This window comes from Nilaparvata lugens, chromosome 1, assembly GCF_014356525.2.
Source record: "Nilaparvata lugens isolate BPH chromosome 1, ASM1435652v1, whole genome shotgun sequence".
In the NCBI taxonomy this organism is placed as follows: Eukaryota; Metazoa; Arthropoda; class Insecta; order Hemiptera; family Delphacidae; genus Nilaparvata; species Nilaparvata lugens.
The window spans coordinates 35652293-35676577 of NC_052504.1; the positions used below are offsets into that span (position 1 = coordinate 35652293).

The window sequence follows — 24285 nt, forward strand, 5'->3', positions numbered from 1 at the left end:
ATAGTTATATATCAGCTCCATTAACTAGCATAAGTCTCCTCCCTGAGAAACTAACAGGGGGTCCACCCCATCCTTGAGAAATTTACTTTGTAACCTCCTTCTCGTGCTTGAGGTAGGTGGGTAGAGCGGTTTATTCAAAAGAACACACGTCGATATTTTATTTGTAGAACAGCTGTTTTGAAAATTCTAAAAAATCCGCAAATTACATAATTCAAACAGAGGAAAATGTACTCTGAAAAAAAATAACAATAGTATAATCGTAGTTTTAATAATATTATTTAGCCGCCAATCGGCATAATGTTATTCCCCTAGATTAACATTAGAATGAGGCTAAGAATAAGCCAAGAATCTAAGAATTAATGAGCTAAGAATCTCGTTTAAGAATGAGACTTATAGATCAAAAAATGATGAGAGTTGTGTGAGTGTACCACACCAGATTTTTTATGGTAGTTCCTAATGGAAAACCTATTAGAGCACTGAAGGATTCAAACAATCTTCTAAGAAATTTTTCTGCAAGGTCTGAGGATTGTTTCCATAACACAAAAATCTGATTATTTCATATTTATCACGAGTATATCACGCTCGACAATAATTCTCCTGCTTGAGCGTCTTCGATCGCATCCTTTATTGAATTTTCGATCATACATCTCATAACTACGAGATGACTTTATCTTGATTAGACTTGACTTGACTTGACTTGATTTGACTTATTCATAATGATTCCACAAATTTGATTCATTTTTGAAGATATTCAAGAATGAATCACTCCTATTAATCGACAGTATCGTGGGATTTTGCGTTTTAAACTCAGAATTCAGTGTGAAAAAGTCATTGTATGGCAATTATCTAATATCTAATTATCTATTGTTATCAAATGTCCATGTCTCGTCAATCCTGACTTCCAGTTCTTTATTGGTGTCCCCCACTTTTTAACCTCAATAAGTGTCGGTTGTCGGGATCAAATATATGTAAGCCTTGTGAGAAATTAGGTAGTACTCAAGTAATTTGTTTGGTTACACGAATTTTAATTCATAATGGTAATTTACAAAAGTTATCAATACGTTCACATTGATTTGAATACTGAGTAATCATAATAATTCTTCATTTTTCTTGATATGATCATCTTCGAAATTGATAATATAGAGCAATACGGTATAACAATGTACCAACTCTGCTTACCTCTGTATCTTGGCTTCATCGTTGAATTCCTCTCAGATCCGGGAATGGCTACAAAGAATATTTCATATAATGAATTAATAATGTAATCAATCATCAATTAATGGGGATTAATGATAAACTTCAAGTGTTAGCCTATTTCATAGTTTTATCATTGGAGTGACAATAATAGTAAAAATAAAGAATCAGTTCAATAAACAACAATAATATGTTATAGTTTCTATAGCTGTTAGTTTTTTAATCCTTGCAGTGAGGCCTATATTGGATTTTATTGGAGGAAGCACTCTGTAGCAAAAAGTGCCTACCTACTCTACTCCTTTCTCTTCAGCCTATTTGAAACTTTTCATTCATTACATTGGAAATGCAACTCATATGTTTTCATGGAAGAAGGAACAAGGCTTATTGAATAAGAACTTGAATGGTGATGGATGATAATAATCATCAACGATGTTCCAATCACATAAAATCGATGAACAATCAACCTATTATGGCTGTAAGTTAAATTTCACAACTAAAGCTCATTTTCATTTACTCCGAGCCACTCATGTTGAGTAGCAAGTACAGCACACCTAAGCTATCAAATTAAGTGGTTAACTCAACTACTTGTTACAAACTGGAGCAACTAATTTGGAAGCTGATGTACAGGGAACAACTATCGATCACAACATCATTAGCAGAGACTATCTGCTCACAACAGCGTTACATAACACAACTGGAATGACTGGGTATTGGCTTTGTCTGTAACCAACAGAAACTGCAGTAGCATTGCTCCACACTCAACTTTGCTTTCAAGAGTTTTGGTAAGACAGCTAATGCAATGATTTCAACTAAACAGTGAAACGCAACCTACGGTAGACTTTGATAGTGCCGTCAGTCTCTCCGAGTGAGTTTTTTGAGACACAGTTGTATGCGCCATAGTCGCCCGGTCCGACTGATTTAATGGTCAGCTTCATCTGCACCTTGTAGGCGTTGTCCAGTAGCATTGGTTCGTATCGGGCACCTGAAACATATACAAACATCCGATCATCCAGCAAATCTGTATACAGGAAAAGTATTATCAATGAAAAGTTGTGAATACTATATGAATTGAGGCAGAAATACGATAAGCGGTAAATAATGTATGACCAGGAGCAGTGATTCAACAATATGATAGACAGTAATATGATACATTGAGGGAAGCTCTGACAAAGCACGTGGAGCATTTAAAACAAACAGTTAAATTGTATTCCTAACTGAGCTGTAATACAGCAAAACAGTTTCAGCGAGAAAAATCAACATGGATATTTTCCAACCTATGAAATGAACATGACATTGTATTTTATTTATGTCTGCGGATACGATCTATTGGAAAAAACCCTTATGATAGAGGAAACGGGTTTCGAACTACACAAAATATTTCAAGTGTAATCTTGTATGAAGCATCCATGCTTTTTCCGAGCTTATAATCCCTATTATACTAAACACTAGCCGTCAGGCTCGCTTCGCTTGCCATATCCGTCTAGCCAGGGGGCTCCGCCCCCTGGACCCCCGCCTGGATTGTCCAAGAATGAGATCAGCAGGCTCGCTTCGCTCGCCTGCATTTTTCATTTGAGCATTTTTATCATATGTTAGGACAATCCAGTCGGGGGTTCAGACTAAACGTCTCGCTAAACGGATATGGCGAGCGAAGCGAGCCTGACGGCTAGTAATATTCCCAGGATTGAAGTAGCAGTGCCCAATCATTTTTTCCGCGATAAATGAATTTAAAACTTCAACTTGGTGCCAACCTAACAAAGTCAACTCAACTTAATGCCAACCTGACAAAATTATTAATTTAGTTGCCAGTTAACAACTGTTTCGAAGAGGTACTCTATCTAAATTATAGTTCTATAGTAACATATGATATGGGAATTTCAATTATATTGGGAGAAGACGATGCTAAAAGACGAACTTTAAACCCTTAAAAACAACCCTTAGAGTTAAAATATTGCCAAAAGATTTCTTAGTGCGCCTCTAAAGGGCCAACTGAACATACCTACCAAATTTGAACGTTTCTGGTCCGGTAGATTTTTAGTTATGAGAGTGAGTGAGTGAGTCAGTCAGTCAGTCAGTCAGTCAGTGAGTGCCATTTCGCTTTTATATATATAGATTTCTCATATGAAGATATTATTTATCAATTCCCAGAGAAGATCAATCTGCATAGACTGAAAATGACATCTGCATAGACTTTAAAAACATGATTCAGAACGTCGAAACAGTACTCGAAAATCAAAAAAGAAATATTTGTAGTAATTTTATTACAGCACCGGTGATTAATCGAACCTGATAAATGCTCGTCTAAGAGGCTTTTACCTTACCTGATACTGATTATCATTTCCTTCAATTTAAAGTGAATTCGCTCAAAAATGTAATGATTTAGTATATTTACATTGGAAATGTGATTATTTAAGAATATTAGCGAAAGGATAATTATTAGCGGATTATAACTATCAGTGCTTGAAAATAAGAGCTTATGTCGTTTGAATGGCGCTATTCAATGCCTTACAGGAAAGGAAGAATCCCTTTCCTAAACAATTGGCCTGAGTCGGCCTGCAGTATATTTTTGTCGAAGTTATGAACTTTTGAGTTACAACAATTGCTGAAGCTTGTTTGAACTTAGCCTCGATAATAAGAAGTTGAACATCTGGTGTCCCCTCCTTGCAACCGAATGAGCACTACATGTACCATAATTGGAGTTAATTGAAAATTTAATAAGGTTCAAGATGCTCTCAATTCTTTAAATAATTATCTTAGGAGTGTTCCCTAATAATTCCATTATGAAATTCCTTTGATCAGTGGAGGGATATGATTGAAAAAAACGTCGGTTCTTGTCATGGTTTTGATACAACTGATATCTCATGATATAATATAGTATTTAGATATAAAATAATTTGATAGGGATAGAATGTCACATAGAATTTTCATGAATTTAACAGCTATTTTGTTTGATGAAATGAAGAAATTGTAATGCAAAAAGAATCCAAACAACTCCATCACCTCGAATGGACAATGATGATCGAGAGAAACTGGGATTGGGAAACTGAAGTCTACTTGTACAATACTTCCCACTAAAAATTGGGTACAATTTCATCATTGCACCGTTGAAAGATAACTGGATGAACTGAATCATGCAATAATTATTATTATTATTATGTACCGTAATTATGATCAATGACTGTGAAAGCGGGAAATTCAATCATGAACGTAGCTGAGGGTTTAGAGAGTATGCATAGAACAGTCTTATTTGCAGAAGACACTAACAATAAATTGAAGCTCATTCATTCTAATTATCAGAACCCCCAAAAAAATCACTATTCCGAAATACTTTTACATGGTATTCAGTTACACTCCACATAGATAGTTCTCATTCATAGTCTTCTTACTATGAATAATCATAATGATCAGTAATCTAATAATAATCTTATTCTGTTGCTATAAAATCAATGAACAACATGGCTTCCATCAAAGTAATATTGTTCTAATTCGAAATAAATTGAGTTACTTTTTTAAATTTGATACAGTAGTGCCTTTGTCAGATATCACAATACAAACCCCTAATAGTTAGATTGTCATCTTTTAGTAATTAGAATAATGATCAATCCCCTTCAGAACTCTTCTAAACATACGGTACTCCAAACTTCGATTGGCAGCACTATTCATTAGGACGTTCGCTGACCGAGTGGCAGCATTGAACAGTATCACGTCTCAGAGGAGCACGACGGAGGTGAATCATGCCTGAAAACCTCGTTAAAACCACACGAATGCTTCTAAAATGAGTGAGGGCTGATGGAAGTATGGTGGAGCTGTCACTGCTAAAAGGCAGACTTAATCTGATGGGCAACGAACGAGTGCGTAATACGCGTTCCGTGTCGCAAAGAATAAGGAGGGGACAGACACAGTGGCATGATGATGTGATTAGCCGTCAGAAGGGAAGAGATGGCGGGAAACAAAGGGCCAGAAGGTGCATCAACATGTGACAGCATGCAGGGATGCAACGCGGGCGTGGGTGCACATCGCAGTGAGTGATTCAGCCGCTTGATTTGGTTAGGGGCTGAAGACGGAACTGAGGCAACCCCCTCCCCGCTATTCGGGACCCTGCTCAGCCCTCTAATGCCCTGATTGAGCACATTGTGGCAGCTCCATGAATCCTTCATTAACGCGCGCCGACTGAAGCACACGCCTCAGCTTCAATAAACCCCCCCCCACACCACACTTCTAATCGCATCAAATCAATTTCTTACGGCGAACCGACAACACGCGGCTGCTCGCTCGCTCACTCTGAATAGTAATAGCCGTGCCACTCGCACGCTAAATCCTGTTGGCTTTTCACCGTGTAGGCCTAGTCATATCAATTTTTTCTCGCAAACATAGCGGCTGTTGGTGAACAAAGTTTGAAAGCAAAGTAATATCTAATGGTTCTATTGGGATTATTCATTTCTTATGATTCTTATCATTTTCGAACAAATTTTCATACATGGATCATTTTCACTACATTAAGGTCCTTCAAATAGTCAAAACATGATATGTTAATGCAATAAAACATTCAAAAATCGTACTAGATAACTCTCATTTAATTCCAAGGACTGGTTTTCTACTAAACTTTGTAACGCCGTACGTCCATGCTGAAATAAAAATGCCACAGTGTTCTTACCAGCTCTTCAAGGAGCTTATATAAAATTCCGCTCGCAATTTCTGCAATCTGCTGCCGTTTGGTCGATCTGCAATTCTTACTGTTGCTCTGGATGATCCCGCAGTTATAGATGCTGAAGTGATAGATAAATATAAGGAATCTAAATACTGTGTAAGACAATATAGCATCGACACCAATCCAAATCGCTACCATCTGACAAAGGGGTCAGCAATATGAGATAATACCGAGTGGGATCAAAGGCGACACTCCATAAAAATTCCTTATAATATCTATTAATTTATATAGCTGCTTTAACTTAATACCATGACACTCTGTTTCAATCAATTCAATTTCGATGACGATTCTGAACAAATTAGATAAATCTTGAAAACGTGATATTTCTGAATATTTTGTAATCAATGCTGTATATCGCTGATTTGTCCAACACATTCGGTGAAGAATGTAGTTGGTTGATATTTCTATTATTACGTCAATAATGAAAAAATGTTCTAATACCAGATTGGTGATGCATGAAGATAGGGTTATAAATGAGAGGTACACCATTTAACAAATAAAAACCATATATTACAAAGAGATTTAACAAGAGATAATAAAACATGACACAATAAATATAAAACAATATGAGAATATATGGGAGAAAAAATATCACAGTAGTAGCTCACTAAAATTTTACTGGACTTACTCATATCAAATAATAAATCTTGTATTCTATTATCAGCATACAATATAATTATAGAGGCTCAATCTCTCAACTTGCTTTCGCTTGTTGAATAAAATCTATAATTCTATATTCCAATAATATCAAATATTAAATATTTAAAAATCTCAGGGTTTGAGTTCGGCATACAGTGGAACTTAGATAAAATGAATCATATTTGAAATTTTCCCAAACTTAAAGATGTGGCATGGATTCCGCCTCGTGTGTCCTGTGCCTTATTAGTCTAGTGAGCTGATGTTGTCTTCTCCAGTAGGGTAATAATTAATTTAATAATTCTGTCATATAGCGACTTCACTGAGTTATAAAAATTTGATGAATATTACAATTAAAATTTAAACCAGGCATAACATATCTTAATAAGGGTTCAGTCTGTAGCTCTCAAGATCTGCTGGTGACTCTGGTGACCTCTGGCAAGCAAGTGTTAATTCCACCTTTCGTCTTTTCCTATGATACTTCCTTTTTCCAATTTACATCTAATTTGAATGTTTTCTATGATTGGAGGATTTCACCAAATCCTTATGACGTAATTTGGCTCCAGTAAATAGTTCGCAATACGAAGACAGATTATTTATAATAAACAAATATTTTTCACATTCGGATCCGCTCCCATGCAAATCACACTTATATATAAATTTTACAATGATAACATATTTTTATGAATTTAAAAAAGACCACGTGGTGGCTTTTTGAAATATATACTTTTAGCGCCTACAAAATACAAGACTCTGATTGGTACATCAATATTTCTTGTACAAAATTTACTTCTGTATTACTACGCTCATTAAACCAAAACCCACTTCCCCTTATTTTTATCATGATTTTCATGTTTTCTTTACTGGTATTTATACAATAAATATTTTTATGTTTTCTCAAACGTTTTATGTCCCTTATTTGGCATGCTAGAATTTACAAAACCCCTTTGTCCTCGTTTTATTGAGTACTGTGTGCATGCAATTATTTTGCCTGAAGGTATTTGACCGAATTTTAGGTGTTCGGCTTGACCGCTGTTGATGTTGCCGACAGTCACTATTACCAAAGAACCTAACCTCAATTCTCTGTTATTATTTTTTATTAAATGATTAAAAAATGAATTCTATTTTCGAACCGTTCTCAATGATCACAGTATTTAGAGTCGTTATTATCTTATCTATTACATTCGACTCATAGTACAGTTGATGATAATGTTTCTGGTTACTTTCAATGAGACCTAGCAATTCTCTTCACAAATAAATTTGAAAGTGTATCAAAATGCACCGTTATAAGTTCAGGACTCATTTTATGATATTAGTCTTTTAGAGATCGATTAGGATTTGAAGACTTCATGAGAGAGAGAGAGAGAGGAAGGATGGAGAGTTTATGGGAGGAGTGTGTTGGGGAGCAAGAAAGAATTCATGGTTTGATGTATGAAAATAATATGGTGATCGATTTGAATATCGCATACATATCTCATAGTATTATGTTCTCATGTCAGTTTTTCATTCACTGAAGAGAAGCAATCATTTGTGCAATTCAACTCTAGTAACTTCTTCACTTAGCTTTTCAAATATTTTCTTTGCTGAGTATTATGCTTACATGAACTCTAAGCTTTTATATGAGTGGAAGGGGGGATGGTGATTAGAGATGATCTGCCTACGTCTCAATGATATGAACAGAACGGTCAGGTTGATATGTAAGCTTTCAGTGTATATATCGATCGCGATCGACCTTCATGTAACACAAACATACTATAGAGCATGGAAGTGATCGGAACGGTCAAGTCTCGATCGCGTTTCAGCACGATGACATCACGATGTAGTGAGATTTGCAACCTGATTAATGACAGCGATCGAAACTGGAAGCTCAACCACGACCTGCCTGTACTGTCTGTAACTTAAGGTTTGTAAGGGATTCAAGTAGAGTGATGAGTGAAATGAGTCCAAAATAATGTTGAATGTCGATTTCAAATAGAATAGAGAATGCCATCTGTAACATTCAGAAAATGAAAAGAGCCGACAATGGTTGGAAATTAATTAGAAAGAGACACATATTGTAATAAACAAAATACGAATTGAAGCAGCCATTTGTAATTGAATCCAAACAATGTTGACGCATGTCCAATTTTCCAACGTTTCGTTTCGAAACTTTTTCAATTCCAAAATAGCTCGAGGTCAGAGATGCAAAACGAAAATACGTGGAATGTCATGTTCAATGACTTTGTTATCTCCTAAAGCTTCCATTCTTTCACCCAACTGTTATCCAGTTCCACTATATCACTGGTTAGCTCCTGTTTTGTCATAATCACATACTAGTTATAGTTTTACTGTGAATATATTCACCAATATTAATATTTTAGTCCGAATTAGGTGATACTGCACTCTACTAGTTCCCGAATTGAATTGAGAACTTCTAAATAGAATCGCTACTGGAAATGAAAACAATATGAGTAAAGCTGGTATTAATACTTGATAATAAAATTATTGATTTCTATCGAATTCCATCAGGAAAATTTATAAGCCTACAGAAATTTTCTCATAAACCTACAGAAGTACTCTCAATAAATACATGAGCACTCCTATTTCTACGCCTGATTTTTTTGAATAATCAATCGATAAATTCCTCGAATGTTAGCTCTTCCATTCTCTGATCTTTGTTTGGTAGAGAGTTAGTGGGAAGGATACTTCGAATATTCTTTCCGAAGAATGGACATTGATATGTCCAAAGCTCCGCCAATTTATGTATATGCATAACAATATTATCTATTTTATCTATAGTTATAACAAATTGCTTTTTTCATATCATATACAGCTCAATAATTATTTTCTTAGTTTATATTTTGTAAATTCCTCTATAATTTTTCTCTATTGTATATAAGTGTATAAGCCAGTATATATTGTAATCTACATAAATAAACTACTCAATCAATCAATCAATATTTTGGGATAGTTATCTTTGGACCCTTAGACCCTTGTTCATTTGGTAGATTATTATTTCGCCAACATATCCGCTTTTCAAATTTTTCTAACTCACTCTGCTTTTCACGAGTGAGAATGGATTAATATCTCGAAGAATAAATGAATGAGTCGAGCCTTGTGCACATCACTATGATACGCCTGATGGGTACAGGAACCAGAGTATTTTACCAGTGGTTGAATGTTTGAAATCTTCGCCGTCATCGTAATGAGAATTGCAGTGGTGAGTGAAAGGCTCGGATTATTTGTAATACCATAAGATTATGATCGTTGGAAGAGCATAGTACTATGGAAATCTATTTTGAAAATAGAGTACCCACAAAAACTGGATCGAGTTGGAATTCAATAAATTATACTCGATCTCCTTCTTTTCTTGATGGTAGAAGCCAGATAGCTTTGATAATGATGATAAAGATAGACAGACAATCATTACTCATTGGAAGATCGACATTCATATTTTTCTATCAGAACAATAAATCAGGAGTAAATTCATGAGAAAACAAGAAGACGCTGATGGATTATGAATTATTCTAAATGTTATAGTAATAACTCGACTATGATCACATGATTAACTTGACTATAATGTAATATGACCTCTAGTACTGCTAACGTATCAACGTGATGTTAAAGCATGTGACCTGACATTTCATGATGCAAGCATGCTCCTCTCTAATGCCAGCATTCCTGAACAGAATGTTTTGTTGCATGAAATCGCCATCTGTTTTATTAAGGTTACCATATTTTCGTCCTCTACGGAACGTAAGCCTTCATCAGGTGTCATCATCAGCCAGTGAGTGACGACGAGACACTTCTGCTACTCCAAAAGCATAGTTCTCATACCACCAAATAGCAATGCAAGAAATGTTAGAAATGCTAGAAATAGTCTCCAATTTCCTCATTATTCGCAGAAAACGTGTTACCTATGTAGCAATGTGAAGCTGAATTCGCATTCAACAGTAACAGTGAATAGTAAAAATATAGTTCTCACATATTCTAATTGGTCTATTCCAACTCATCCCGGTCGAGTGAGTATAAATAATACTATTGGAACTTATAATACTCAAATTTCAGTGATCACAGTCACTGTTGTGTGCGAATCCACCTGAAAATGACGTAGTTTGAAATGCATTTCTTATCAAGCTCAGTAAGTCCACTTTGTGCTGCAAGCAGTTGCAACATTCGAACTCTTCTCACAGCACATCTCTCACTTACTTTATTCCAGTAGTAGGGTACTTTTAATGGGCAGAATTGAACATTTGAAAATAATTGGAAAATTATTCATATATTAGGTGAATTTTATTGATAGCAGATCTGATTTTATTCTATTTATTCATTTAATTTAATTTTATTTTATTTTATTTTATTTTAAGCAGATCTGAATTTATTGAAGACGTTTAATAGATTATTCCAATCATCAGACACAATTTCACGAAGTTTTTAATGAAAATCAGTACTTTTATTAATTTGACGATATGTATCGTACTCTCTGAGGTTATAAAAATCTCATTCTCATAAGATGAGTGAGCCTTCATTATCCAGAAGTTGTTTTACTATGGTGTCAGTAAATCAAGCTACATTTAATGAAGGATAATAAATTTTTAGGATGAGAAAATATGAAGTCACCCATCACAATAGACTGAACACAGGCTTAGAGCCTTTCGCACACCAATGCAAAATGAGTGCGGGACGCGTAACGACGAGAGAGAAACCGTTTTAAAATATACGAGGGTGAATCAAATGAAAACCTTAAAAGTGCTGTAAAAGTCCGAGAAGTTATAAGAATGATCCAGTAATTATTGTCAGAGATGTTTGTTAAAGTTTACAGTTTACACTATGACCACCAGGTGCGTTAAGTGACCTTGCTATACACAACTAGCGGGGACTTCAGTTACAATATGGCCTCCCCATAAACAATATGCACCGCGTTAGATCAGCGATCAGTTATTCGTTTCTTGAGCAGTGGAGGTTTCAAACCAATGGAAATTCATCACAGGATGACTGTACAGTAAGGTGATTCATGTTTGTCCAAAAAAAACATTGCCATCAACCAGAAACAGAAAGAGCAAGTAAGGAATGGTGCCATAGCTCATCGCCAAAACCAAAAAAATTCCAAACTCAGCGATCAGCAGGAAAACTTATGCTGACTCCCTTCTGCGATGTAAACCGGAGTAATTTTGGAGCATTACATTGACAGGGGAATGACAGTGAACAGTACTTCTTATTCAAATCTCTTGAAAAATCAACTTTGGCCAACAATCAGGAGTAAACGGCGAGGACTTGTCACTTTAGGTGTGTTTGTTACAGCATGACAACGCCCGACCAAATACAACCCATCTCGGTTCAAACTAGCCAGGATATTAAATTTGAATGCCTCATTCACCCACTTTATTCTTCAGACCTCGCCCCTAGTGACTTCCATGTGCTCGGAAAGCTTAAAAATGCAATGGGAGGAATGCATTTCCGAAGTGATGAAGGAGTGAAAACCGCGGTGCACAAGTTGCTGTAGGCACAACCAAAATAATTATTCAAACGTGGTATTCATGCACTCCCAAAGCGGTGGAACACTTGCATAACACGTAAAGGAGACTATGTTAAGAAATGATATATGTAAGTTTTACTTAGTTGTCAAAATAAATCATTTAAAACAATTTTGAGGTTTTCATTTGATTCACCCTCGTAACTGTTGATAAAGCAAATTCAATGAAAATAGAACAGCCTTATATATTGTAATCTACATAAATAAACTACTCAATCAATCAATCAATATTTGGGATAGTTATCTTTGGACCCTTAGACCCTTGTTCATTTGGTAGATTATTATTTCGCCAACATATCCGCTTTTCAAATTTTTCTAACTCACTCTGCTTTTCACGAGTGAGAATGGATTAATATCTCGAAGAATAAATGAATGAGTCGAGCCTTGTGCACATCACTATGATACGCCTGATGGGTACAGGAACCAGAGTATTTTACCAGTGGTTGAATGTTTGAAATCTTCGCCGTCATCGTAATGAGAATTGCAGTGGTGAGTGAAAGGCTCGGATTATTTGTAATACCATAAGATTATGATCGTTGGAAGAGCATAGTACTATGGAAATCTATTTTGAAAATAGAGTACCCACAAAAACTGGATCGAGTTGGAATTCAATAAATTATACTCGATCTCCTTCTTTTCTTGATGGTAGAAGCCAGATAGCTTTGATAATGATGATAAAGATAGACAGACAATCATTACTCATTGGAAGATCGACATTCATATTTTTCTATCAGAACAATAAATCAGGAGTAAATTCATGAGAAAACAAGAAGACGCTGATGGATTATGAATTATTCTAAATGTTATAGTAATAACTCGACTATGATCACATGATTAACTTGACTATAATGTAATATGACCTCTAGTACTGCTAACGTATCAACGTGATGTTAAAGCATGTGACCTGACATTTCATGATGCAAGCATGCTCCTCTCTAATGCCAGCATTCCTGAACAGAATGTTTTGTTGCATGAAATCGCCATCTGTTTTATTAAGGTTACCATATTTTCGTCCTCTACGGAACGTAAGCCTTCATCAGGTGTCATCATCAGCCAGTGAGTGACGACGAGACACTTCTGCTACTCCAAAAGCATAGTTCTCATACCACCAAATAGCAATGCAAGAAATGTTAGAAATGCTAGAAATAGTCTCCAATTTCCTCATTATTCGCAGAAAACGTGTTACCTATGTAGCAATGTGAAGCTGAATTCGCATTCAACAGTAACAGTGAATAGTAAAAATATAGTTCTCACATATTCTAATTGGTCTATTCCAACTCATCCCGGTCGAGTGAGTATAAATAATACTATTGGAACTTATAATACTCAAATTTCAGTGATCACAGTCACTGTTGTGTGCGAATCCACCTGAAAATGACGTAGTTTGAAATGCATTTCTTATCAAGCTCAGTAAGTCCACTTTGTGCTGCAAGCAGTTGCAACATTCGAACTCTTCTCACAGCACATCTCTCACTTACTTTATTCCAGTAGTAGGGTACTTTTAATGGGCAGAATTGAACATTTGAAAATAATTGGAAAATTATTCATATATTAGGTGAATTTTATTGATAGCAGATCTGATTTTATTCTATTTATTCATTTAATTTAATTTTATTTTATTTTATTTTAAGCAGATCTGAATTTATTGAAGACGTTTAATAGATTATTCCAATCATCAGACACAATTTCACGAAGTTTTTAATGAAAATCAGTACTTTTATTAATTTGACGATATGTATCGTACTCTCTGAGGTTATAAAAATCTCATTCTCATAAGATGAGTGAGCCTTCATTATCCAGAAGTTGTTTTACTATGGTGTCAGTAAATCAAGCTACATTTAATGAAGGATAATAAATTTTTAGGATGAGAAAATATGAAGTCACCATCACAATAGACTGAACACAGGCTTAGAGCCTTTCGCACACCAATGCAAAATGAGTGCGGGACGCGTAACGACGAGAGAGAAACCGTTTTAAAATATACGAGGGTGAATCAAATGAAAACCTTAAAAGTGCTGTAAAAGTCCGAGAAGTTATAAGAATGATCCAGTAATTATTGTCAGAGATGTTTGTTAAAGTTTACAGTTTACACTATGACCACCAGGTGCGTTAAGTGACCTTGCTATACACAACTAGCGGGGACTTCAGTTTGTTACAATATGGCCTCCCCATAAACAATATGCACCGCGTTAGATCAGCGATCAGTTATTCGTTTCTTGAGCAGTGAAGGTTTCAAACCAATGGAAATTCATCACAGGATGACTGTACAGTAAGGTGATTCATGTTTGTCCAAAAAAAACATTGCCATCAACCAGAAACAGAAAGAGCAGGTAAGGAATGGTGCCATAGCTCATCGCCAAAACCAAAAAAATTCCAAACTCAGCGATCAGCAGGAAAACTTATGCTGACTCCCTTCTGCGATGTAAACCGGAGTAATTTTGGAGCATTACATTGACAGGGGAATGACAGAGAACAGTACTTCTTATTCAAATCTCTTGAAAAATCAACTTTGGCCAACAATCAGGAGTAAACGGCGAGGACTTGTCACTTTAGGTGTGTTTGTTACAGCATGACAACGCCCGACCAAATACAACCCATCTCGGTTCAAACTAGCCAGGATATTAAATTTGAATGCCTCATTCACCCACTTTATTCTTCAGACCTCGCCCCTAGTGACTTCCATGTGCTCGGAAAGCTTAAAAATGCAATGGGAGGAATGCATTTCCGAAGTGATGAAGGAGTGAAAACCGCGGTGCACAAGTTGCTGTAGGCACAACCAAAATAATTATTCAAACGTGGTATTCATGCACTCCCAAAGCGGTGGAACACTTGCATAACACGTAAAGGAGACTATGTTAAGAAATGATATATGTAAGTTTTACTTAGTTGTCAAAATAAATCATTTAAAACAATTTTGAGGTTTTCATTTGATTCACCCTCGTAACTGTTGATAAAGCAAATTCAATGAAAATAGAACAGCCTTAAAAATTGGAATAGCCTTGGAAATTGATTGAACTCATTACAAAACAACTTCCTAAGGGTGGCTACTAACGACAGGACAAACGTGTTGAACATGTATGCACACACATGCTCGTCATGCATGCTGTGTCATCAGCGAAAGATTCGTACAAAAGGTTAAATTTGAGGTAAATTTTTCAAATCTTCGCTATTTTGTTATTCATTTTTTCTTGCTACTTGCTCTATATGTGGTGAATTTTCTTGTAGGCCTATCATATAAAAATTTGTGGTAACTTTCCAGTGAGATCATTGATTTTTTTTTGTTTATTTTGTCTTGGATGCTGCTGTCAAACAGTTGTTCTTCGTTCGAATTAATTCATGTGGATTTTATTTTTGTTCGGAGGCATGTCCTTCCAAATACATGCCCAATGCACTTGTCCTCTCGTTGGTGGCCACCCTTAAGCTGCAAATAGTGTTAACAGAGTTTGTCCCACATGAGAATTATATTGAAAACTCAGTTGACAACTCTTGTGTAAACGTGGCTTAATGATAAGCTTCCACTGTTCGCTTTTCAATTTTTTGCTGATCATCGACTATAGAAAAGAGATCTCGTAAGAAAAACTATTATCTAATCTATTTTGTAAGTTCTATGCGATCAAAATGAGTGAAATTCAAAGGTTTAAAAGGAAATGATAAATTGCTCGTAGAGAGTATCCCATTTCAAATCATGAAATTGGAGAAGAGGTCAGCTATTTTTCATGTACACAGTATCAGTCACGTTGATATGACAGCTAAGCATTAACTAAAGGATACTTCCATAGCATTGGAAAGTTTTATTATGCTTGACATAAGCTCGAGTCCAGCAATGGGGAAAATGAGTTCACGTTCTAAATTAAGAAAGTTGCTGTCCAAAATTGTCCCAAAGGAATTGTTTTTCCCACCCTTCTAGTTAGAGAAAGGAATATTATTCCTATGGCAACTCTGCAGTTGAACGGAAACTCCAATTTTCCTTTCTAGTGAAGAGAAGAGGATGATTAACGTTCAAAGTGTTCCTAGAATAAGCATCTCAAAATTATTATTTGAAAAATTCAATGCACGCTTCAAGCGACTAATTTTCATGCAACGATCCCTAATACGAAACATTATTGCATTCATATCTCAACGTACCATGTGACATTCATTCACAGTTCATGAAAACACCTTCACTGAACTGGGAGGATTGAATATAGTGCTACAATCAATGTGGAGTTATAAATGGATTTCAAGTTATATGGACTAGTTTGTTATTGTCAATATCTAATCTTTAAACTCAACATAGCAATCACGGATAGTCACAAATATCAAATATATTGTTGCTCTCATCAGTTACCCAGAGCAATTATGAATTAATATGAAAGCTGCTCTCATTATAGTCCAAAGCGGACGATATTGATGTAACAAGATAATCTATTTTAATTTCTAGAATTTTTAGAATTATTCAAATGTTCCCGGTAGGACATTGATTTGAAAAATATAATAACGATGGAATGGATAGAATGCTGGAGAGGATGTTCGAGTCCCAACCTTGCCAAATAAAAAATATATTTTTCAAATATCCAGTACAGTGATAATAAAGTTTAGACGATGATAATATTATACTCGTATTTACCGTGAAAAGTGATTCAAATCATACAAAGACTGTGCAAAGTATAGCCTGGTATGTGTGTACAGAATGTAGAGATTTCCAGATTGTAGCCTACACTTACAATAATTCAGTTGATATCTGATTGCTGTTCACGATACTTCATCAAGTTGATTGAGTATGGGTTTCTCTATTTTGGATATTGGCTATAATCAGAAGAGCCACTCGTCTCTCAGTCACTCAATTATAACTATGTTCGAATAATAATAATAGAGTATCAAAATATAATCAATCTTATTTTAAAAGTAGTTTTCAAGGAAACAGTATCAGTTTTAGAGGATATTAGCAAAATCCAAGTTCTAGAATAAGAATTTCAGTGGCTGTGACTCGCTACAGCCGATTATAATCATAATAATATAACTTCTCTACTCAGATTCTATAGAACCCTAAAAATGTCTATCTTGTTTCAAGAGAATGAAATCCAATAATATATAGTGATCGGATGGGTGAGTCACGCAGGATCGGGATAAATTCTTCCATTCACAGGGATAGATCCATCTAATTAGATGAATAGTGTGGTTATTCGTCCCTTCCTGAACGCATATATTATGAGTAGGCACTACGATCGTTGAGTTCCGGTGATAGGAACGTGATTACACACTATGAAAAGCCGAGCTCCTCAGACTCGCAATAAATAACGCCAATATTCTCCCCTCTCAGATGAAAAGTCGGGTGTGAAAGATGTTGAGATGGGCCAAGTTTTTCCTGCTGCCAGTGGAAAGGCGAAGGGTGAGAGAATTATGCCCAAAAAGCGCGAAAGTGGCGCTTGGGAGGTGAGAGGTGCATTGATGGTCGGCATTTCGCGACAATAGGAAACGATCCGCCATCCGCCCTGCTATATCAGCTTCCTATTCATCGACTGCGATATCTGGCAACCAGACAACCCCCTATGAAATATTCATGCCTGATCCTTCCACTCCATCCCGCACAAATTCAACACCAATCAGGAAAACAACAGCAGTAGCTATACTTCTGGCTCAAACTCTTTCCGAGAACCTGAATGTGAATTGACATTTTCCTGGGAACTGTGAAAATTAATGATATCACTTCTTTTCCACTTTAATATAGATTGCTTCTGAAATCATCAAAAATACTTGACTTCAATTGGAACGGAATAAGAATTATTATCATGAAAATTTTATATCGCATTCAATTTTGTCGGAGGAGATCACACTATGTGAGAAGTATTATGCCATTCATAGTTCTAAAGCGTTTTCCACATGAAGCACAAAAAGATAGTTAGAAAAATATTCACGATTCATATGTCTGACATCAAACTGAGGTTGAATCCAAGGTCGAAGTTTTAAAGAACCAATTATGTAAATAAGATTTCTATTCGTCCTCTAGCATATTGCGTTCTATAATATACTTGTAATTGAATAATCCTGTATAATTGAATGAATGAGCTACATTCTTCTGAATTCAAAACTTGTTGCAACGATCTACATCTATCACTCAATTGATTGGAGAACTTCTTACTTTCTTCATCAACTTTTATTTAGAAGATGAAATTCTTCTTGAAATTGATTGATATTCCTCTGCATTTTTCATTTCCGCATAATATTTATTATACGGGAAAATAAAAATCTAAGATTTTTCTGAAATTCATATATTCTGATATATTCAATAATTAAAGAATATAGATTAGTACGGTAACATATTGGTTAAATCAGTACTTTATTTGTACATAATGGCTCTATTATCCTGGATAATGATTATTATTTTCTAACAGAAATAATTGAGTGTGAATAGGATGCTATGAGTTGTGAAGAATACGTCGTATTCGTACCTATAAATCTGTGCACAGATTTTGCATGCTACCAAATTCACTGATGAGTTTGCTCACTAAGATCGATGAGATTAAATAGAAATTTATTATGTTCATGATCCGCAATAATTCATCATTCTCATTAATCTGTTATAAGTTAAAGAATTGGTATCTTGATTAACATGGAAAATTGGATGGCAACATTCAAATGCAAGTACAAAATGTTATTATGGGTACTTGGAGAATTCAACATATTCTAGCGTTTCTCTTCACTGATAATTGAAAAATCCATTCAAGTTAACTGTTGTCAATAGTTAAGTGTCCCTTATTTCGAGTCCTCTCATGGATATAACGTATATTCAATTAGATGAATCACCGCTGTGGAGTGAGCACGGCTTCTCACTGAGTGAGCTCTGGACAATGATTATCTCTTGTAATAATTATGCTAATAATAATTGGAGGACGATTTGAATACATACCATTAGCGATAATTTCTCCATTGTCCCGAATCCAGTAATTTATGGACTTGGGGAACGCTTCCGAGTGGCACTCAAGAGTCAGCTGCTGACCGAGGTAAGCTCCCACCAGCTGGTTTTGGATAGTGATCATTGGCGGAACTGTAACATCCATGATTTTCAATAGTATACTCTTGGAACAGATTAACCAGGTAAAAAACCTTTAAAAATTTCCATAAATTGAACAATACTAATACTTCAGGTTTCACATCTTAAGGCTCACCAGTTAGACAAGACAGACACGTTCAGTCACAATACTTCATATAGAGTCAATTCAATTCAATTCAAAAAATTATTTATTCCTCATAGAAAACAAAACAATATGATTTACAATCTGCTGTCAGTTCCACATACTCTTACAAGAACTCATACATAAGAATAATATTTTGTACAATAAAAAACACCAAAAAATTAAAATTAAATCAAAAAGAAAGTGGTTCTCAAAAAATACACAACCTAGTATTTTATCATGATTGAGATTCATAACTTATCAGGGAAGAGTCGTGAACCGACAGTGCTTTAATTCAGGAATGATCTTCACATGGACCTGAGGTCTGTGTGTGAAGACTAGTTCTTCGGATTGCCAATACGTTTGGAAGATTCCGAGGAATGATTCAGATTTTTGTAAACATTCACGTTAATAAGGATTGACTTTTTTTGAATAGATAATATGGTAAATTGATAATATTATACTAGATATTACAAAAACAACAGTTACAATAATCTGTTGGTGATTGTGTTTAATAGCACTATGTCATAGGGTATTGGTACGCAGACCTGTTGTCTGGATGACGATGACTAATCCACAAGAAACAGGCGCGGGCCCCAACAGATTGACCAATTTGGGATATTGTAATGGTCTCAAGTTGTAGAATAATAATAATAATAATAATGAAGGGTTAGTTTAATGTTGAAGATGAGTAATTAAAAAGAAAGAAATATATGTAGTAAAATGTGAAAATATTATGTAAAAAATTAATAAATTCATAAACCACGTAGATTTGGAGGATGAGCCAGAGGGTGTCCCCAGAACCATGCGCGGGCTCTCATTCATCAGGTTAAAAATGATTGAAGAAAATTTATCACAGTGCGAATATATTACAATTAGCTGGATAGATATTGAAAATAAGATTAATAGATATTGAAAAAATAATGTCAATGAGATAAATTAATTCCAGGTTTGAATTATTTTTATGTTCAGTTCGGTTACCTATATGCCGACATTATTAGTCCTTCAGAGTTCTCTGACCCTATATTTGATAGCATCAGGCGTGTTTTCTTCTTGAATGTACCTATTGAGAGAGACTCAAATAGGTTCCAACTGGTAAAGTTGCTACTTATGTTTCTATAGAGAATTTCAGAAATATATGAAGGATTGGTTGTGGAATAGGACTTATAGAGATGGGAAGATAAAATTTGGATGTTTTGTGAATAGCGAGTATTATGTTGATGTGTGATTGTGGAGAAAATAGTGTTTTGATTTTTATATATATGAGTAAGGAGTGTTTTTATGAATAGTTGCCTAATTGTAAGAATAGCTGTTTCCTGAAAAAGTGCAATAGTTGGGTGAAGTCTAGGTTTCTTAAAAGCTGTTTTAATGATTTCTCTTTGGACCACTGCGAGGGGTTCAAACACTGTTTCAAAAGCTCCCCCCCAAGCAATGATGCCAAAGGAGAGGAGAGACTGAATATAAGCATAGTAGGCTATTTTGATTTCGATCTCATGGAGAATGTCAGTCAGCATGCGAAAAGCATATATAAATTTGCGAACCCTACACTTCAGGCGGTAGATGCTTATGAAGACGTTTAATTGCAGTAACTAATCAGTGTGAGTTGCGTAATAAGCAACTATGTGAAGTATTGTGTCTGATCATGTCTTGTCTTGTCTCGACTAACTGGTGTGTGCCTAGCCTTTTTCTATAGATTAAGCTATCACTTCTTCCAATGTAAAACATTCATCCAATTTATCAGCATATCATTGCATAAACGATATTCTGAAAATTATAAATTAGGTAATTACACAATTTACACTACAGAGTGAAATCTCACATCTCTATCATGTAAAATTTCACTTCTGGGGAATGAAAACTATCCAATTTGTTAGCGGATTGTATCATTATACCAGATACTCTTGTTCTGCATTATTTAATTTATCAATATAGTACTATATTCAATTAATCAATATAGTACTATATTGATAGTACCATCATCAATTCAATTCATCAATAGAGTACTTTTGCCATTTTTTATCCACTCATGATATAAGACTTCCACTCTCAATCTTCAGATATACTTTTAACATACAATCTAAGATTGAAAATCAACGAGAAAAAAGCAAACACCTCTGTGAATCATACTAAAATTTATCATTATTCCATCATCGATTAATTTTTGGAATAAAATCTTTCTTAGAAAATAATCTTATTTTGAATGAGTGAAATTTGAGGACTCATATGAAGATCCATGTCTCCTATGTTATGTAAATGATGTTATTTATTTGATACAATTCCAATTTGATACTGTGAATGTCTATTATGGGAGCACTTCTATTAGTAATTCGACACTACTCATCCATACATATTTCGAAATTTGAGATATTTACTACCAAGAAAATCGGTCCAATAATATCATATTATCATCAGAAACTTCAAATTTTTTACATTTTCATCAGAGTATCTACTGATATTGAAAAACCATCAATATTTTAGTCATGAGTTCATAATCATCAAAGTTGGAAATGAATAATAATAATATGAATGATTCATATCAAGAATTCAAGAATTCTTAATATGAACATTCAAGAATTCTGAAATAATGATGTTATGGAAGTTAATATAATTATGTGTGAGGATGAACACACAATCAGGTTCAAATAGCATTATTTTCCCTCAAACAAGCTTCTCTCAACAAACTGCTCTCTTATGATTGACGTTTATCCGACTCTCCCGTAGGTCTGCAACGTCTCTATCTTCCAATTCGCTGACATGATATTTGGAAGCATAGCATACCTTCACTGATAATTGACATGTTGAGGTATTTGAGAGTTCACGACATGAGTGAAGGCTTACAGCGTTCTCTCCATTACTAAATAACCTTTCAACGTTTCAACCGTCAATGATTTTGAACAAACCGGGGCAATCGAGTTTCAAATTAGCTGAAATTATTCAATTATCCAATTAGTGATGCCACAAATGAATGGAACTGACAATGAACGATGAGCATGATTCGTTTGCTGACTGATGGCGGAACTCCGTTCGATGCGATGCACAGGTATGCTCCCATGTGCAGCCGATTCACTCGCGTTATGTTGAACACCGATCCTTCTATGCTCGCTACTGAAACACACAGAAATTCAACAATCAATACTCGTATATAATGGAAACACAGGATGAATATTGTAATATCATGAACAGTACGAGTTCAGTTTATTTTTAATCATTGAGTAGTCAAGATTATTTATTTATTCATTTATTTATATATTAAAAAACCAGGAAGACTACAGGTATTAAGCCAAAAACAGTCTTCACTGCAATTTACAATCAATTGAGCAGGTTACTGGAAAAGATAGGATATACAGTAGATGCAATTTAAAGAATGCATACATAGGAATTAGTATAGAAATTACTTATTTTTCGAGAAATTATTATTTTAAATTAATAATGTCATTAACGCATCTAAAACTTTATCAACAAGTTTCTATCTATACTTTGATAACAGAATACATTCAATAAAATGAATTCTTTCCATCAGTATTATGAAATCGTGCCTAATATTTATTCATTTTTCGTTATAATCGGTATAAATAACAAGAAATCAAATTATTTCGATAAGAATCCACTCTGCAAGTATGATAGCACATCTAGGATAAACATGATTCATTATATTTGTGTCTCGAAGTTCATAATTTTCAACAGGAATCTATTGATACTATATGGATTCATAATGTATGCGTTTCTAGATGCTTGAGCCAAAAGAAGAAGATGTGCTGCAATTTCGACTTTCTTGTCGTAACTAAATATTTTATATTCTTGAGTTTTATTGAATTTCGACTTTCATTGACGATTCCACTTGAATTCCTGGTTTCATCAATTTCAACTATAATTTTCCTAAATGATTTGTTCCATTAATTAAAGATTAAAGCAGAACGTTGTTTCTTGAAAATGACGTATTTTGGATAGTTTGGATACAAATATGTTTTATAATAAACATCTTTGTTCTTGAGGTTATCAATTAGTCACAATTTGACCAATTCTGATTTTCTTTTACAATTCATAGCACAGTTCTAGTTTGTAGATAGAAGAACCTGACATTTCATAGGAATTCATGACCATTCTATGGATATAGTTATGCCTCAGCTATCTGAAGTACGTGATATCTAAGAAACATCTATCTAGTTGAATATGTTATTAATAAAAGACCTACCACTCATACTGGAACATTTTTTGAGCAAAAATAGAAAGTATATGTTTTGTGGAACTGAAGGATCAAAATCCTCTGTTGGAAAGTTTGTTTCTGTGAGTCAGATTGAATTTGAATAGACGACATGTAGACGGTCAGGGATGTTCAGAGCACTAGCCATTGTATCTTGCTTCTACTACAATGGTCTAAGTCTATTATCGGTGATCTTCCAGCAGGCAAAATGTTGTGCAGTAGATCCGAGTTATGTTTCTATTTTGATGCAACAATTGTAAATGCTGAGTGAGGCAGACATATCAGTCAACTTGATCTACATGATTTCAGCCCTCACTGCCTTTGTGCCTGTAGACACAGTTCGTCAAGTGAGAGACAAGAGTACATGGTAAAATTACAAGAACACATACAACCCTTGAAATCCAAAACCCATTGAAGAGAAAAATAGATATTTGGAAATTATATTGATGCTGGAACATCAAATTCATCGTAAATTATTATGTCATAGAATCAGAAGATGGTTTGGTTTACGCATGTGAAACTATTCATCTGTCTCATAGAAACCGCTTCATTTGCACTTTTCTAGCATAGATTAGAAAAAAAATCATAACATTGTAGTTTGAAACACTGTCATTATTATCAGACATACAGATATGGACTCTATGAATTGTGCTTTCAGATGGACTGCCGAAGTTATGAAAAGCGAATCATTCCACCAAAACAACAATCACTTGAAGTCTTGTGAACTTCTGTATTATATTTACATTTGTATTACGTGACATCAAAGTCAGTCTGACTGGCGTAAACCAGAATTTTGATCATTGATTCCAGCTCCGCGTACAAACTGAGATGCTTAACTCGATTGAAACTCTGTGCAAACTTTCAATTGCATCTGGAATTCCAGATC

General features: G+C 34.9%; 1 protein-coding gene across 3 annotated transcripts in view; it reads right to left on the minus strand.

Moving 5' to 3' along the window:
• Positions 1 to 24285, minus strand: part of LOC111053151 (lachesin) — a 269391-nt gene that overhangs the window by 13641 nt on the left and 231465 nt on the right. For 2 of the 3 annotated variants that reach the window (XM_039420286.1, XM_039420276.1), the window contains 4 exons: positions 22175 to 22303; positions 18934 to 19071; positions 2027 to 2176; positions 1180 to 1227 (listed from right to left, as the gene is read on the minus strand). In XM_039420286.1, the coding sequence (XP_039276220.1) occupies positions 1180 to 1227; positions 2027 to 2176; positions 18934 to 19071; positions 22175 to 22303 (465 nt within the window). The remainder of the gene's footprint in view (positions 1 to 1179; positions 1228 to 2026; positions 2177 to 18933; positions 19072 to 22174; positions 22304 to 24285) is intronic. The other variant, XM_039420283.1, reaches the window with a different exon arrangement.